Genomic DNA, 17,310 nt, shown 5'->3' with positions numbered 1-17,310 from the left:
CATCAAAAAAGATTTCAAATCCGTTTGAAAGGATCTATTTTCCATACATCCCCATTGATTGGCTGGCATTAAGTATAGTGATTTCCTTTAATTCATTATTAATCAAGACCTGAATCAGCTGCTCCAATTTCTTACCCGAGATCAGTGTCAGACTGGCAGGCCTATAATTACCTGGGTTACCCCATTTATCCTTTTTAAATAGTAGCACATTAGCTTTCTTCCAGTCTTCTGCTATTCTGCTTTTCAGTCTTCTGGGAGCTCTAGAGACATTTATGGCTGTAAGAAAAGGAGTACTTGTGGCACCTTAGAGACTAACCAATTTATTTGAGCATGAGCTTTCGTGAGCTACAGCTCACTTCATCAGATGTTTACCGTGGAAACTGCAGCAGACTTTATATACACACAGAGAATATGAAACAATACCTCCTCCCACCCCACTGTCCTGCTGGTAATAGCTTATCTAAAATGATCAACAGGTGGGCCATTTCCAGCACAAATCCAGGTTTTCTCACCCTCCACCCCCCCCACACAAATTCACTCTCCTGCTGGTGCTAGCCCATCCAAAGTGACAACTCTTTACATAATCAAGTCGGGCTATTTCCTGCATAGATCAAGGTTTTCTCACATCCCCCCCACCCCCATACACACGTGTGTATGGGGGTGGGGGGGATGTGAGAAAACCTTGATCTATGCAGGAAATAGCCCGACTTGATTATGTAAAGAGTTGTCACTTTGGATGGGCTAGCACCAGCAGGAGAGTGAATTTGTGTGGGGGGGGTGGAGGGTGAGAAAACCTGGATTTGTGCTGGAAATGGCCCACCTGTTGATCATTTTAGATAAGCTATTACCAGCAGGACAGTGGGGTGGGAGGAGGTATTGTTTCATATTCTCTGTGTGTATATAAAGTCTGCTGCAGTTTCCACGGTAAACATCTGATGAAGTGAGCTGTAGCTCACGAAAGCTCATGCTCAAATAAATTGGTTAGTCTCTAAGGTGCCACAAGTACTCCTTTTCTTTTTGCGAATACAGACTAACACGGCTGTTCCTCTGAAACCTGTCATTTATGGCTGTGTTGCAGATAGAACTATATGAAAGACAGCAAGCTCTAGTGGTCAGTACGGGCACCTGAAGCTGAGTCTACACTGCCTAATTAACCACCAGTACAGTTCCACGGGTAGTAGCAGCGGTAGAAGCACCTGTGTAGACAGGGTTTTAAATGTCTTTACAACTGTGTCATCAAACCCTGATCTGTACAGAACTGGCTGACAGGGCAGTAAAAATATCATTGTTCTGCCTACACTGGTAGTTGTGTACTTGGGCTCGTGGAGCTGCACCGGCAGTGAATTGGAGGTCCCATTTGCTAATGCAGAGCAGGCCAGGGAGTCAGGCTTTTGTTCCTATTGCCAGGGCTAGCTCTAGGGTCCCATTACTGGGGGGGCAGAGGAGGAGAGTGGGTATTTCGGGGGCCCTGTAAACAAATAACCTTCTAGAAGTCCAGAAGCTAGTTGGATCCCTGGAAAATCGTGGATTTTAAGAGTGTAAGAAAGTCAGTATTTTCCTGTGATTTATAACTTTGGCCTTTCTGACAATGATTTAGGGCCCCTTGAAGGTTATTTGGGCTGGGGGGTGAGGGGGAAATGTCCTGGGCCTGCCTGGCTCTGCTGTGGACTCACTGTGAGACCCTGGTCAAATCACATGGCCTCTTTGTGCTTCAATTTCCTCAGCTGTAAAATGGAGGGGGGCAGCGGAGGATAACACTTCCCTTCCGCACATGGGGACTGTTAATTCCTATTTGTAAGGCACATTGAGATTCTTCCTCGAAAGGCACTGTAGAACTACAAAATATTACTGCTGTTGTGTGTATGCTCACTGTAGAAACGTAACAGATGGTCTGTGTCCAAAAAAATCTTAGAATCCAAGTTTAAATGTGCTCCCAGCATGTGTCAGAAATGAGGCCACAATTCTTAGTTTTCAGTGGATGCAAATATGACACAAAAGGTGAATCTTCAAGTCAGATTCTGCTTTCATTCACACGGGTCAACTGAGGTTCCAAAATTGACTCCCCTGTTAAGTGAGAGCAGAGTGTCGCCTCTGGAGGGCAGATATGTATGATTTCTGAACTACTTTCAGGAAAGTGTCATGTATTTGGAATGATTTAGAGCAGCAGTTCTCAACCTGGGGGGCTGCAAGCAGGCTTCAGGGGGTCTGCCTAAATAAACCAGAGACAGGGCTGGCATTAGACTTGCTGGGGCCCAGGGCAGAAAGCCAAAGCCCAACACCTGCCACCCGGGGCTGAAGCTGAAGCCTGAGCAACTTAGCTTTGCAGGGTCCCCTGTGGCCTGGGGTCCCAAGCAATTGGCCTGGTTGCCACCCCCTACCGCTGGCCCTGGCTCTTAATCTACTGGATATGCAGACAAACAGTTGTGGCACACCGTGGGCTGTGGAATTTTTATAGCATGCTGGGGGGGCCTCAGAAAGGAAAAGGTTGAGAACCCCTCATTTAAAGCACTCGTCTGTTCAGTGATCTTTTAAACATGTACATACAATTATTCATTGCTCTTTATTTTCTAAAAGGTGAAACTTTTACCTTGTGCTTAGATCTGTGTGTGCCTTGGAGAGGTAGATTTTGAATAGTACTTGGCATTTGTGCGTCACCTGGGAACTCCATGGTATTTCTTAGCAACAGAGAGCGTCTGACTACCAGACTGCTGATGAGAAGACGCATGGTGGCTCTCACCCCACCCTTCATGCATCCTTTTATGGAAAGGGAAAGTGGCTGCCAGCAGAAAAATGTCATTGCCGATTGGCTTAAATACATGAAGTGCCTTTGACTAGATGCTTTTAAAGAAATGGTCAAAGTTCCCAGTTAGCTAATGAATGAAGCACAATGGATTGTGGTTGGTGCCCTGGGACTGGTAGTCATGAGACAGATGTGATTCCTGTGTCAGCCACAGACTCATTGTGTGGCCTGACTTTGGGGAAGTCACTTCAGTGCTCTCTGCCTCAGTTTCCCCACCTACAATGCTGTCATTATGTTGGATTTCATTGTAGTATCCAAATGCTCCTAAAAGAGGCTCCAAAGCAGACAATTAAAATCACAGCAAAGGGAAATGATGCTCTGCCAAAAGCTCTTCTGAGAGAAAAGGATTTTAGCCCTGATTTCCTCAGCAGGTACAAGGCACTTTTCATCTGGCAATCTGAAAGCACAAATCCCAAGCAGAGATGGGCACCTCTCTCCGGCCTGTCAGTCAGGTGCCTAAGTACCTTTGTAGATCTGGGCCCTATGCCCTGCCCCTCTTCTCTCCATTTTACTTTTGGCCAGCTTAGATGGCTCCCCACTCTGCCTGCTGGCTTCTGGGAATCCCTTTCTTAAGCAATTAAGTCTCCCCATACAATACGGAGGGAACCTGGGTGCCTAACTCAGGGCTAAGAATTGCACTAGTCAGCTGGGTGCCTAAGATCCCTGGTGAAACCTAGCCCCAGAAGCCCTAGCCCTATCAATTTTGGAGAGGTTTTCTTGTAGCATTGTTGACCCCTGAGTGATACCTTCATTTCTGCCCTAATCCTAGCTGAGTCCAGAAACAACAACCAACCATACATTTATTCAGGAATGTATTACTTATTAAATAGGCATGAGCCAAGGGCTTCAAACTGTCCATCTGGGGACTAGGCAGCTGGCTGCTTGACCTCCCTTGAAGGGGTGCGCCCTTTCAATAAATAACTGATGGGTAAATAGTGCTTGGAGGTTTGGAAGGTCATGAATGGTGGGGGTAGAGGATGACAGTTTATTTGTCTGAGACAAGGACAGCTGATGCTGAGGGGACACTTAACTCAACACTTCCAAAGAAATGGGAAGCCTGGGTGTAGTGTGGTGAATCTGCGGAGAGCAGCAGAAAGGAAAGGCTCCATGGGAACTGGGAGAATAGTTCATCAAGAGTGGGTGTATTGGGATTTTGGGAGGAGTGTAGTGATTGCAGCATTTGGGTTGAGAGTGGCAGCCTGTGACGCACTGGAACAGCTGCTCCAGAGTTGACACTCAAGCAGAAGATGCTGCATCAGTGTGAAAGAGCAAGGCAGGGGGGCCCCCTATGAGTCATACCACAGAACTGAACTCTGACCAACGACCTCTGCTGCGTGGATGGAGTAAGATATTCAGACAGTGAGGCCTGAGGACCCCAACTTTTTTTTTTTTTGAACTGTTCCACAAAGGATAAACTGAGAACAACTCTGAGCTGTTGAGTGAGCCGAGGGTATTTGTCCTTTTCTGGCAGCCTTAGTAAATTAGTATTTCTTTTGTGCTGGGTGTCAGAGGTTTTTGGGACCCACTAGCTGTTGCAGTCCATGCTGCCTCACAGCTGAAGTCTCTTGAATGCTTTCCTCTGAGACACAGAACATCTGAATCTGAGAAGGGCTGATGTACCAGAGCACTCCAAAAAGAAAAGGAGGACTTGTGGCACCTTAGAGACTAACCAATTTATTTGAGCATAAGCTTTCGTGAGCTACAGCTCACTTCATCGGATGCATTCAGTGGAAAATACAGTGGGGAGATTTATATACATAGAGAACATGAAACAATGGGTGTTACCATACACACTGTAACGAGAGTGATCAGGTAAGGTGAGCTATTAACAGCAGGAGAGCGGGGGGCGGGGGAAGTGATAATCAAGGTGGGCCATTTCCAGCAGTTGACAAGAACATCTGAGGAACAGTGGGGGTAGGAGGGGGGAAGAAACATGGGGAAATAGTTTTACTTTGTGTAATGACCCATCCACTCCCAGTCTCTATTCAAGCCTAAATTAATTATATCCAGTTTGCAAATTAATTCCAATTCAGCAGTCTCTCGTTGGAGTCTGTTTTTGAAGTTTTTTTGTTGAAGAATTGCCACTTTTAGGTCTGTAATCGAGTGACCAGAGAGATTGAAGTGTTCTCCAACTGGTTTTTGAATGTTATAATTCTTGACATCTGATTTGTGTCCATTTATTCTTTTACGTAGAGACTGTCCAGTTTGACCAATGTACATGGCAGAGGGGCATTGCTGGCACATGATGGCATATATCACATTGGTAGATGTGCAGGTGAACGAGCCTCTGATAGTGTGGCTGATGTGATTAGGCCCTATGATGGTATCCCCTGAATAGATATGTGGACACAGTTGGCAACGAGCTTTGTTGCAAGGATAGGTTCCTGGGTTAGTGGTTCTGTTGTGTGGTGTGTGGTTGCTGGTGAGTATTCGCTTCAGGTTGCGGGGGGCTGTCTGTAAGCAAGGACTGGCGTGTCGCCCAAGATCTGTAAGAGTGATGGGTCGTCCTTCAGGATAGGTTGTAGATCTCACTCCAATGACCCCATCAGGTGAGTGTAATCACAATAGTCTCAGGGAAAATTTTAAAAAGTCACTTGATTGTGACAGATATGACACTCACCTGCAATATCCTGGACAAAGCATATTGAATTAAGTTAGTATTATAGGAGTTCAATGAATTAAAAATGCAAACATTTATGTATGATTGAGGGATTGTACATAATTCAATGGGGGAGGGGAACCATAGCCCTCTAGGAACTAAGAACAGTGTGGGGAGGTGAGGCAAATTAATTCAGATTATAACTCCACCTGGAGAGATACTTGTATTTACTGGTTAAAAGGATTTTTAGATAAATAGTTTAAACTGACTTGGGGCCTTTTTTCTGATCCAGCAAATGGTCAGGACCTTCTGTCCAATCCTTGTGGAAAGCTTGGAAAGACTTAACCTACCAAAGCCCTAGGTTGGAGCTTGGGTGACCTCTGGTAAATTTTTTAGCATGTGTACGTTTTTATTGAGTTAATGTTTCCTGTGTGATGCTTTTACCTTAAGAATAAATGTGCTTGCTTAGAAAGATCTGTGCGATAACCTGTCACTGCTGGCACTCCATGTTCAGAGCCTGTGGAGAGAAAGCGGCACAAACGCTGGCCTGTTTAGGCAGTGTGGCTTGCTGGAGATATCACCGTGTAGATTAGGAAGCTGTGCAGCCTGAACTCCCTGGCCAGGAGGGAGAGAGACATGCACCTTTGCCCAAGAGAGGTGATGCCTGAAAAGCTGGGGGCCTCCGCTTGGTGGACACAAGGGGGGACTGCAGGTGCAGTTGCCTTGAACTGTGATAGTGGGTACTTAGCCTTTGAGAAGGTCATTGATAATGTCACTGTCAATTCACTGATGAGCCCCAAACTTCCCTTCCCTTCAGATGTATGTTATCATGGGGAAACACTCCTTGTTCTACATCATATTTCTGAAGTACTGGCACTGAATAAATTTTTAAAATCCACGGCGTTTAAAGTTGTTCCCCTGCATAAACTCATCTACCCAAACCTGCCTCCAGCACAAGGGAGTCTTGCCTTTGCCAGCTGGGTGTTAGCTCCCTAACACAACCAGCCTGTCAACCACTCAGCCACTGTCCTCTGGGCTGTACGAGCCCTGCCTTTGCCCTGCAGATTGAACATAGGTGCACCCCAGCCTCCGAGTCCCTTTGAAGTGTCCCCTTGTGGTATCCAGCCCCTGATCCCTGGACACCACAGAAATTCCAGTTCCTCCACTCCAAAAGGAACAGTGGACCCCAGGTTTACCTTAGATCACAGCTCCTGTGGTCCCCTCCCCCATTGAATTATGTACAATCCCTCAATCATACATAAATGTTTGCATTTTTAATTCAATGAACTCCTATAATACTAACTTAATTCAATATGCTTTGTCCAGGATATTGCAGGTGAGTGTCATATCTGTCACAATCAACACTTCAGTTCACTTCCAGTAAAACACACCCAACACTTCAGTTCACTTCCAGTAAAACAAAAGAAAATGTATTTAAGATGAAATGAAAACAAGTGTGAGTAATGGAAACAGATGGTTCCATATTAACTGCAGACTAGGGCCTACAGTTAAGTTACCTTTCCTATCTAATAATGTAGATTCTTAGCCCACAGTTCAGTCTTTTGCTGCACTTACTAGCCCCAAGGAGCCAGGACCCAATCTTTCATGAAGCACCCCTGCTCATGAAGGAGCCTCCTTAGTCAATGTATACAGAGCATCTTTCTCCACCCTGTGATATACCAAATCAGTCTTTTGTCTTTATTCAGCAAACATGCCATGTCCTATTATTCCTTTTCACATTCAAATGGTTTCAATGCTTAGTTTGTCTTTGATGGTTTTTTCAATTGATTTTTCTGGGTTGGTGCCAAGGCAGACAATGAGTAATGCAATACATAATTGGCTAGCCCAGGATGGGTGACAACTCCCTCCCGCTTGAATTGAACGTCAAACCGAGACATATTATTCCCTTGTCACTCACTTTCCCTCCAAGACCGCCATAAAGGCATAAGTTTCAATACAGTTACATTGTTCTTTAAATATCACCCATACACACATCTCACACTGATTATGGGTTTGATAAGTTACAAGTTTTCAACAGAGACCTCACATGCTAACCTTCATGGGTGAATACCATGAAAGCAGTGTGTTAGGTGTAGTGAGTTTGTCAGGTCTAGACAGGAGTTGCTTGTAGAGAACAGCAAACCTTTTTCCAGTTGGCAGCAATGGGCCTCTGTATCACAGTGACCAAGTATCATGTGATGGCATACTGGAGGTGGTGCCTCCTTTAAGAGGGAGCTGGGTCAGACAGACTCTGAGGTCAGTGGATGGACAGGTGTTTTGGGGGAGATGTTTGCAGAAAACAGGAGCTTCAGGTGAGAGGTATTTCAGGTAAAGCCAGGCAGCAATCCTAGTTTTCACAGGGGGGTGAAGCCTGGCTGCAAGGAACTGTGGAGCCTAGGGAATAAGGCTGCAAGATCTGAGTTGAGTTGAATTGTTTGTTAATAAGCAAGGCCCAAAGAAGGGAAATGTTATGTGCTGCATGTCAGTCTATGTGCAAGCTGAGAAGAAGAAACTGAGGCCGTAGACATACAATGAGAAGGGGGTTTGCTGACCCCATTACACCACCTAACCCTCTTTCTTTTTTCTACAGGTGAAGCCACAGCTGGAAGAGAGAGAGAACAAGACGTATCCAGTCTTTGTAGCCATAAAATATAAAACTCAGGTGGTTGCTGGAACAAACTACTTCATTAAGGTCAGTACTCAACAAAATCCCCCACTTCTTCCATCATTGCATAAGTGTTCTAATTGAAGAAGAACATAGGTATAATTCTGAGTGCCTTAAAGCAAGATGTTCAAATAGTGAGCAAACGTTGCAGGAAAGGGTTCCAATATGACTTTTAATCAAGGTAGGGATTACTTCCTGTTGGATGCGATTTCGCAACAAAAATAGAAAAGATAAACAGCTTGTTTTGTGAATCTGATCTTAGTATTTATAAAGCATGAGTCCCACTCTTTCAGCTAAAAGAAAAGGAGGACTTGTGGCACCTTAGAGACTAACAAATTTATTTGAGCATAAGCTTTCGTGAGCTACAGCTCACCTTAGCTATAGCTCACATAGCTCACGAAAGCTTATGCTCAAATAAATTGGTTAGTCTCTAAGGTGCCACAAGTCCTCCTTTTCTTTTTGCGGATACAGACTAACACGGTTGCTACTCTGAACTCTTTCAGCTGTATATTGTAAAATTTTAGGATTGCCAAGAGGGCGATCTCCGTTCAAGACTCTCCAACTGCTTTCTCAGCTCTCACCCTTAGAGATGGCCTTAGGTGTTGTTTGGGCAGGCGGGCAAAACAATGGCTTTTTCATCCTGCCATCTCCAGGCCCTGAGAGGACATAGAATCCTCTTCACCATGATCAGCCCAGTAGGCACACGGCCAGCCTGGGGATTTTGGGGAGTCTTACTGAGAGGATTCTGTGGTATACACCTCAAACTCCTCTGAGCAATTTTAAAAACAGTATGTGTGTTTGTTTGGGAGTGGAACAGTGGAACAGCTTCAATAAGCGAGACAGAGAAACCTCCTCTTGAATACCTCATAGCCTACTGGTTAGAGCACTATACTGAGAGGCAGGAGACCCCAATCAACTCCCTTCTGCACCTCAAATGAGGATGATATTGAACCCAGGTCTTCCATATCCCACCTGAGTACCCCCAACCACTTGGACTAAAAGTTATAAGGTGGGACACCACCATCTCCTCCTCTGGCCATTTTGCAAATCTCTCTCCCCCCAAAAATCAAAAATAATCAATTTGGAAATATTGCAACAGTTTGTCAGCATTTCCAAACAAATATTTTTTGATTTGAGAGACAGTCAAAATTCACAAAAACTCACAAATAGTTTTGGTAGATTTGAAACTGCATTTTTTTGGTGAATAAAATATTTGTCTGAAAAATCTTCAGCCAGCCCCTTTGAGGGTGTTGGCTTGCTTCACCCCAGCATTCAGCTTTCTTTGCCCCCTCCCCCAGTGTCTTTGCCTACAGCTCTGGCCTTCCTCGGGTGAATAGGATTAACTCTTTCACTGCCAGCCTAGGCATGGGATCTGAGTGAAGTCAATGAGACTTTGCCTTAGGAAAAACTGATACTTAAACCCAAACGTTTTCAATCAGATTTTTTGTAGAGCAAACTCTCATTTACTTCACTCAGATACCCAAGGTTATGTGCAAAAGCAGAAGATGAAGGGGTTGAGTGGGAAGGATAACTTTGAGGTATGAAGAATATGACCTAAATTCTGGCCAGGCATAAATAGGTGCAACTCCTGGAGAAACCAATGGAAGTGACACCTTCTTATGGCAGGGCTGAATTTGGCCTTGTGAGATCAGGGATAAAATTTCTATTTCTGCTGATCACCAGGAACACCCTAATTTGGACACACAAGCCTGTTTCTGCTCACACATGTGCTATGAAATGGGATAGTCTCTACAGACCAGGTTTAGGGTATTGAATGATACCGTGTGTGATTTAATTTTTACTTTGTAGCTATTCAAAGGTTCAGCACTTCATCTCCCCAAAACATCCCTTCATGAGAATCTGCTTAGTCCATGGCTGTCCCATACTCCTTGTCTTTCAGGTCTCCATCAGCAACAGCACCGATGAGTGTGTACACTTGAAGGTGTTCCAAAGCCTGCCTTATCAGAACAATGGGCCCAGTCTTACCAGCTATGAGACTGGCAAAACCAAAAATGATCCACTGAGCGATTTTTAATGAGATGCTTGGGATGGGCTCTTCTGTTGCTCTTTCTGCAGACTCCCAGCTCGTACCGCCAGTGCCAATACATGGATGAAAATAAAATGAATCTGATTTTGAAAACTAAGTTTGTGTTTCCATGTTGCATGTAACAGAAGGTCTGTCTTGATTCCAGCAGTAAATAACTGCGGCTAACTTAGAAAAGGCCTCCAAGGAAATGTGCTGGATCTACCCAAATACCAATGGTTCAGCACTGCATCTCCCCAAAAAATGCTTCCATTAGCATCTGCTTAGTCCATGAGCTTGACTGTCCCATTTCTCCAGGTTTGCTGCTTTCTGCTAATGAGAGTACTAATGTAGAGAACTAGAAGAATTCTTCAGCCAACTCCTCCTCAAGTAAATCTTTCACAGCAAAGACACCACCCACACCTACCACATCCCCACTGACAGTCACAAGAAAACAAGTCATCTGAATGGACACCCTACAGCGAAGAAAAGCACCCAGTGGATCATTACATCAATTGCTTCAGGGAAAAAAATCAACTGTGAAATCCTCAGACATGCATTACATCAGGGCTGGCCAAACTTACTGACTCTCCAAGCTGCATACAACAATCTTCAGCCCCACAGGAGGTGCCTGCCAGGGCCCAGTGTTTCAGCCCCACTCCTCTTGAAGCCCTGAGACGCCTCCATCTCCCTGCTGCAAGGCAGCGGTCCCAAGGTCCCTGTCTCTCCCCTTCCCCCCTCTGGTAGGTGGAGAATGGGGGGGTGGGGGATCTGTGAGCTGCACTTTAACAGTAAAAGAGCCACATGTGACTCACAAGCCAGTTTGGCCACCCCTGCATTACGTCCACTGCAGTCTCTGTACCACCCAGGGGATAGTCCCTGAAATCCAGCCACCAGATAATGATCAAACCCATAGAGGAAGGGGGCACTATTGTAGTCCTTAATCATGATAACTGTGTCAACAAGATCAACAGACAAGTCTCTGACACCACCTACAAGAAAGAACTAAAAAAAGACCCCACACCATAATTCACACAGGAACTTAAAGAAACTATCAAATCTTTTCCCAAATAACTCTTTTAATCAAATAATGTGGGAGTGCAGAGACACACAGGGACAGGGGCAGATGTGCCTGACTGAATTGGAGAGGCTTGGGGTCAGTCAGGGTCTGCATGGGAGAAGGCTCCCCAACTCTGTAACAATCCCCCCCCACCCTCCAGAAAAGAAACTATTCCATACTTCTCCCACCCGCACCTAAAAGCACTCCAGGTTCACTCCCAGGCTCCTTCCCTTTCTCTCAGCTCATCCATTACCCCTGACTCCCCCAAGCCTTTGCACTGCTCCTGAGGGGGGCGGGAAATACGTTCCTGTAGTTTAAATGAAGTACTTAAAGTTCTGTATTGATATGCTTAGTAAGGATTCTATTTGTCAAAAAAAAATTCCTGAATCTTTTTATTTGTCTGTATTGTTACGGACATACTTGCTGACAGAAACTGGCATGATTATATTGTGATATTTTGATAATTAATATATGCAGAATTGTAAAATACTGTGTGCAGAATTTTAAATTTTCTGGCACAGAATACTCCCAGGAGCATAGTAGACAAAGCCACCATATCACCTCGAGGCAAACATTTTTCAAAAAGCGATCACTCCATATCCGATCTTTCAAAACTCATTCTCAAAGGAAACCTGCACAACACCTTCAAAGGATGAGCCTGGGAACTTACATTTATAATGCTGCTAGAAGCTAAAGACCATGGATTTAATAGGGACATTAATTTCATGTCTTGTCACAACAATTTGGAACAGCACCTGCCTGCTAACTCTTTTTGGCCTACTTCAAACTCCTTTTACATAACAGTCTAACCTTTATTGCCCACTTCATTTCAAGTGGCCTCCTAAGACATGCATTACCTTTATGCGTAATAATAACGGTCCCAACTTGTAATTAGATTAGACACTCTGATTTTTTTTCTTTCCCTTGACTCATTAGCTCGAAAGCTTGTACCATCTATCAACAGAAGTTGGTCCAGTAAAAGATATGACTTCACCTACTTTGTCTCTCTCATATCCTGGGAGCAACATGGCTACAACAAGGCTGCAAACACAAATTAAAAGTTGACAATGTCTCTTTTAACATACAAGCTCAAAATGCCCAAATACAAGTGTGGGAATTGTTGCTATAGTGTAAATTTCCCGTTTGCGGGATGGAAAAATTCTCTCAATCAGTGCAGTAAATACATTCTTCTGTGATGCAAAGCAAACACACTTGCAGCTTATGTGAATGTGCAACTTGATGCTCAGAGTGACGTCAATACACCAGTATATAAACTGCACTGAGGTATTCACGATCTCCTTGATGCTTCCAGGGATACCAGCGCCACCTACACATTCAAATGTGCTGTCTTATATCCTAAGCAGCTGTCTATTTCAAGACCCTGAGCCCTTGATCTGGAATCCACATCTTGGTGTGTAGCTAAAGAATGACACATAACTTACTGTGCTGGGCTCCTTCTCCCCCATTAGGTGAGCTGCAGGTTGGTGGGATTTGAGAGAGACACTGGTGGAAGAGAGGGAAATATAGTGTTGATTTGAGCGGTGGCCCCTGTTGCCATCGCTCAGGGAGGCACTGCAGTGTTAGTGTCAGAGGCCCAGATCCTCAAAGGTATTTAGGAAGCCAGTGGAGGTTAGGGCCTGGATACCGTTGAGGATCTGGGCACTCAACACTGAGTTGGTTGGATTTTTAGATCACGTGGTCTTGACTCTTTCCTTTGGATACCATTGGTATTAAACCCTTCTCGGAATTGTGGGATGGGGAAGACCTGAACCCTTGCCAGCAAAAGAAGCACGGTCCAGTGAGCAGCTGCCACAGCTATAACCAAGAAAGGCTAACATGGAGCAGGCCAGTTCACAGCCACCACCACTCTTCATCCCTGTCCCAGAAGAGCAGGGTGAGGATTGTTCCTGCTGTCTGGAATTCACGTATCAGTCAGGTGCGAGTCCTCAGGTTGTGCACACGGGGTTTCTGGTCAGGGTCAGCATCACTGAAAAGCAGCATGTCACCCAGTCACACTCTCTCCTCGGACATCGACCAACACCTCCCCTCGCCTCCAGCACAACAGAATCGGATCTGTGCCACCGTCATTTTCACAGTCGATATCTATCTCCACTTCATCATCATCCACCATGACCCTGCAAGTTTGCCTTCAGCTATCTCCCACAGGCCAGCCCCCTGCTCTATGCCCTTCTCATGGCTGGTAACAACAATAACCAGCAGAGTATTCTGTTGACAGTCTCCCTCCCCCAGCACCGTCTATGCCTGTCCCTCCCCACTCCACTGATGGAGCCAGGATGCCAAGGGATCCCATCCCAGGCCCAATTCTGCTGATGAGGTGGCCCTTGACCAGAACCCCAGCATGGCTTTGTGCTCCCTGTCGACCAGAACAAGGCCATGGTGTGGGAAATACTGGGTTGAAATGGGAGCATGCAAGAGGCCTCACAAGTGTGCTGGGGCTCATGGATCGACTAGCAAGGCCCACCTGAGCAATTACTTTAAAAGTAGGGTGGACCAGACCATCTCAGCCGTGGCTGTAAGGTTGGAACGGAATAGCAGATGCAGGACCTCCTCAGGGTCTGATGACACCTTCACGGACTGTTCTAGCAAGTGGAGTTTGAGCCTTGTAACTTACGACTTACTCAATTTGCCTGTCACTTTTGCTTGGTAGCACATCCACTGTTTATGTGTGTCTCTACGCACCCAATGGCCCAGGTAAGGGATCTTTGCTGCCCCCCCCATTCTCCACTTTGACACCTTGAGTGTGAGGCCTGCCTCCCTGAGGTTTCTCAATACCTTCCCCACCTGTGCTTTGTGCTCCTCCCTGGTGTGGCTAAATCTAGTGATATCATCAACGTAGCTGATAGCAAAGTCCTCGACCCCATGTAATACCTGATTAACCAGCCTCTGGAATGTGGCTTTTGCATTAATTAATTAGAAGGGTAGTACTTTAAATTAAAAAAGTACGAAATCAGTAATGGATGCAGACTTCTTCTGTGACTCTCTATCCAAGGAAATTTACCAGAATCCCTTGGTTAAATCTATAGCAGCTGTATTAGGAAGAGAGCCTGAGACATAAGCCCTTGTATGAGAGGCCTGGTATGAAGCAGGATCTACTCACAGAGTTTGGCAAGAATAGGGCTGATACTGCAGAAATACACATTCCTAAGAAGTGCTAGCCACAAAGTACTCACGCAAACACGTCCCGATATGAAGTGGTACCAAAACATTTCAGAAGAGTGGTACCAGATATCAAGGGTGGTACAAAAACATTCACCAAGGATAACAGGAACACACCGACCCCTCCTAAAAGATAAGGTCAGGATGACCGTATGTAATAGAGATGTTCTGATTGAACCAACATATACAAGGTGATGGGTGATAACTAGCCACGTCAGGGGGCAGTAACTATTTCAAAGGCAGTATGTAACTTGTTTGTATCAGGAGATAAAGATGTATCTCAGAGGGAGTATCTTTGCCCAGCTGAGGGGGGGAATGGAAAGTCCTGCTATTCACTGAGCTGCGTCCTTTTTCACAGGCATACTTGTCTTAGTATCCTCGTAGAGTCTGCCAGGTTCTATTACCATGCTTTGTTGACAATAGACCTGGCCTGGCACCTTCATACCTTAACAGATCTTGTGGTTATTGGGCAGTTTGCTCGAGGTCTGCTGTGCAGACTGTCTGTGCAGAGCTGGGGCAGCATACAAGGAGAACACACACCCACAGCTGGACATCTAACAACAGTAGCTAACTGATTGTCACACCATATTTCATGTATCATTTTTGTAGTAATTTTTCTTGAGCTCAACACCCCAGATTTTAACAAAGACTTGCATGAGCAAGGGCAGATAAGGAGTATGCTACCTTGTAGAATCATTGATCCTGGAATCATTTCCTTCTCTGCATCTAGAGTATTGTGAATGCCCCATAAAACTTTTGACACGGATATTATCCAATTCTACCTGAGAGTACCTGGGGAGTATTTCCCAGAATAGAGGAGTCCTGAGGAAGTCACAGTGGATATGTCTCAAGCTACATTGTGTGTCACAATTCTTCCCACTTCATTTGCGTTATAGTCCCTTATTTTCCATAATCTTGGTATGAGGTTAAATTCGGCTTTTGCAGGAGCTAATATTAACTAACACGATGGTTGGTACACATGGATGCCGGCATACATTGCTTTCTATATCTGTTTCCAGAATTTCTCTGATTCACTGTGTCCCATTATTTATATTGTATCAGCACAAGGGAGCACTTTCATGCCAATTTTTCAATACGTCTTAAACTAACCTATAACGGAGATCAAGTTAAGTATTCTGAAAAAGAAATATGATGGGCAACTCACAAAGAACAGCCAAACGGACACCACTTGCCAAATAATCTCTTCTTCCTGAATGGCTCAGAAGTGATGATTTTCTCCGATCTCACTTGCAGCCAGATGGGTGACATTTACATGTGAGCTATGATTGGTGAGCATTACTCACCAATATCAAACATTAGTTAAAAACAGTCATGTGATAAATGAGCCGGTCAGGTACTAGAATTTGTCTTGTGTATGTAAAAATATTTCCTTAGCATTGAATACCATGTTTTACAGTGCATGGATGCCAGGATTATATTAACATAAATTTCTCCTTTTCTCACACATGCACGCACGCACACACACTCCTTGGGTTCCTCTTAGAATACAGAACATTCCTCACTTCAGAATTTGAGCCACAAATTAGTTCTGCCTTTTTCTGAAATCTCATTACAACAACAAATGAAGAAGGGCTCTTCTTTTTCTTCCTTGTGTTAACTGCATCAAATGGGGTCCACTCTACGAATCCTCTCCCTCCAAAGTGCTCTGTTCAATGCCACATCCTCTATCACACTACATGCGAACATGCCTTCCTTTATGACATCTCATCACTTCTTGTCGGGTCAGCCTCTGTCTTTTCCCCCCATCAATTTTGATCTGTTGGACTCTCTTACCCATATAGTTGTCAGGACTGTGCTGTACATGACCAAACCATCTGAGCCTCCACTCCCTCATATTTTTCATTTATGGATGTTATTTTGAGCATGTCTCTAACACACACGTTTTTGCTTATGCCACTTGTCCATCTCAACATTTGAATTTCTGTGCATCATTTGCTCATGTTTCTTCTTTGTTGCCCAACACTGAGTGGCATACATTAAAACTGCGCCCTGGTGGAGCTGCAGCATCCAGTGTCAGCCCGTTGCATCTCTGTTGTTTGCAGCTGGTCCCCCGCTGTAGCAAGCGTGGAGGCCGCCTGTCCTTGCTGGGCGTCTGCTCCTATCCTGTCCCCTCTCCTCTCCACTGAGGGTACGTCCCATCGCCAGCTGCCCATGTTGCTGCAGTTTCAGCAGGTAGTGTCCCCTGTTGGAGCCCAGGTCCAGCCCTCCTCCTATTGCCAGCCCCAGCAGCTTTGCCCTTAGTAGGGACTTGGGGAGGATGGTGACCCCCACCCCAGCGGGAAGCCAGCACCAGGGGACTAGATTGGTGTTGCTGGGCAAAGCCCTGGCAGGACCCAGCCACCCCCTCCCAAGAGGCCAGGCCAGAGCAGGGCCACTCCCTTTCCTTCTCTCTCTGCTCACAGGGTTACAGGGCCCATTCGAGCAGAGCAGCAGCCTTTTGGTGCTGAGACACCCGCCCACTGCAAGCGGAAGGGGTGGGGAGGGGACCCCACCTGCTCTGGCCCAGGGTCCCGCAAAACCTTAATCCTTCTCTGGTTCCATGGCACCAACCAGAGCAGCAGCCGTTACGCACTATCTGGCTTAGGGTTCCAGCCTCTGACCTGGCCGGGAGATAGGGCCTCAGGGGAGAGTGGGGGGGATGAAGAGGAGGAGGAGGTGGGTGTGAGTGTGTGTGGCTGCCACCAGGACTGCCCTGCTCTGGGTAAGGCACTGCAGCTTGGTGGGGCAATGTCCGCCTTGCCACCCCAACTCAACCCATGGTCTCTGAGCTTCTGCCCCACGGGGTGGTGGGGATTGGGGACCCCTTGAAACTGGCTCACAGCCCCCTAGGGAGCTGCTGAGCCCCAGTTGAGAACTGCTGATGTAGAACATCCCTGGTAGGTGTTTGTCTAACCTGTTCTTAAAAGCCTCCAATGTCGGAGATTCCACCACCTCCCTAATTGGTTCCAGGTAATTTGTTCCAGTG

At 45.7% G+C, this 17,310-nt stretch overlaps 1 protein-coding gene across 2 annotated transcripts in view; it reads left to right on the top strand.

Annotated features, from left to right (window-relative positions):
* MIX23 (mitochondrial matrix import factor 23) overlaps window positions 1-10,208 on the top strand; it is a 76,242-nt gene extending 66,034 nt beyond the window's left edge. For both annotated transcript variants that reach the window (XM_075119458.1, XM_075119448.1), the window contains 2 exons: window positions 7,990-8,091; window positions 9,965-10,208. In XM_075119458.1, coding sequence (XP_074975559.1) covers window positions 7,990-8,091; window positions 9,965-10,099 — 237 coding nt within the window. In that variant the 3' untranslated portion in view covers window positions 10,100-10,208. The remainder of the gene's footprint in view (window positions 1-7,989; window positions 8,092-9,964) is intronic.
* Window positions 10,209-17,310: the final 7,102 nt, after the last annotated feature.

This window comes from Caretta caretta, chromosome 1 (assembly GCF_965140235.1).
Source record: "Caretta caretta isolate rCarCar2 chromosome 1, rCarCar1.hap1, whole genome shotgun sequence".
Taxonomy (NCBI): Eukaryota; Metazoa; Chordata; order Testudines; family Cheloniidae; genus Caretta; species Caretta caretta.
Note: the sequence above shows the minus strand (reverse complement) of the source record. Positions and strands in the feature narration are given on the sequence as shown.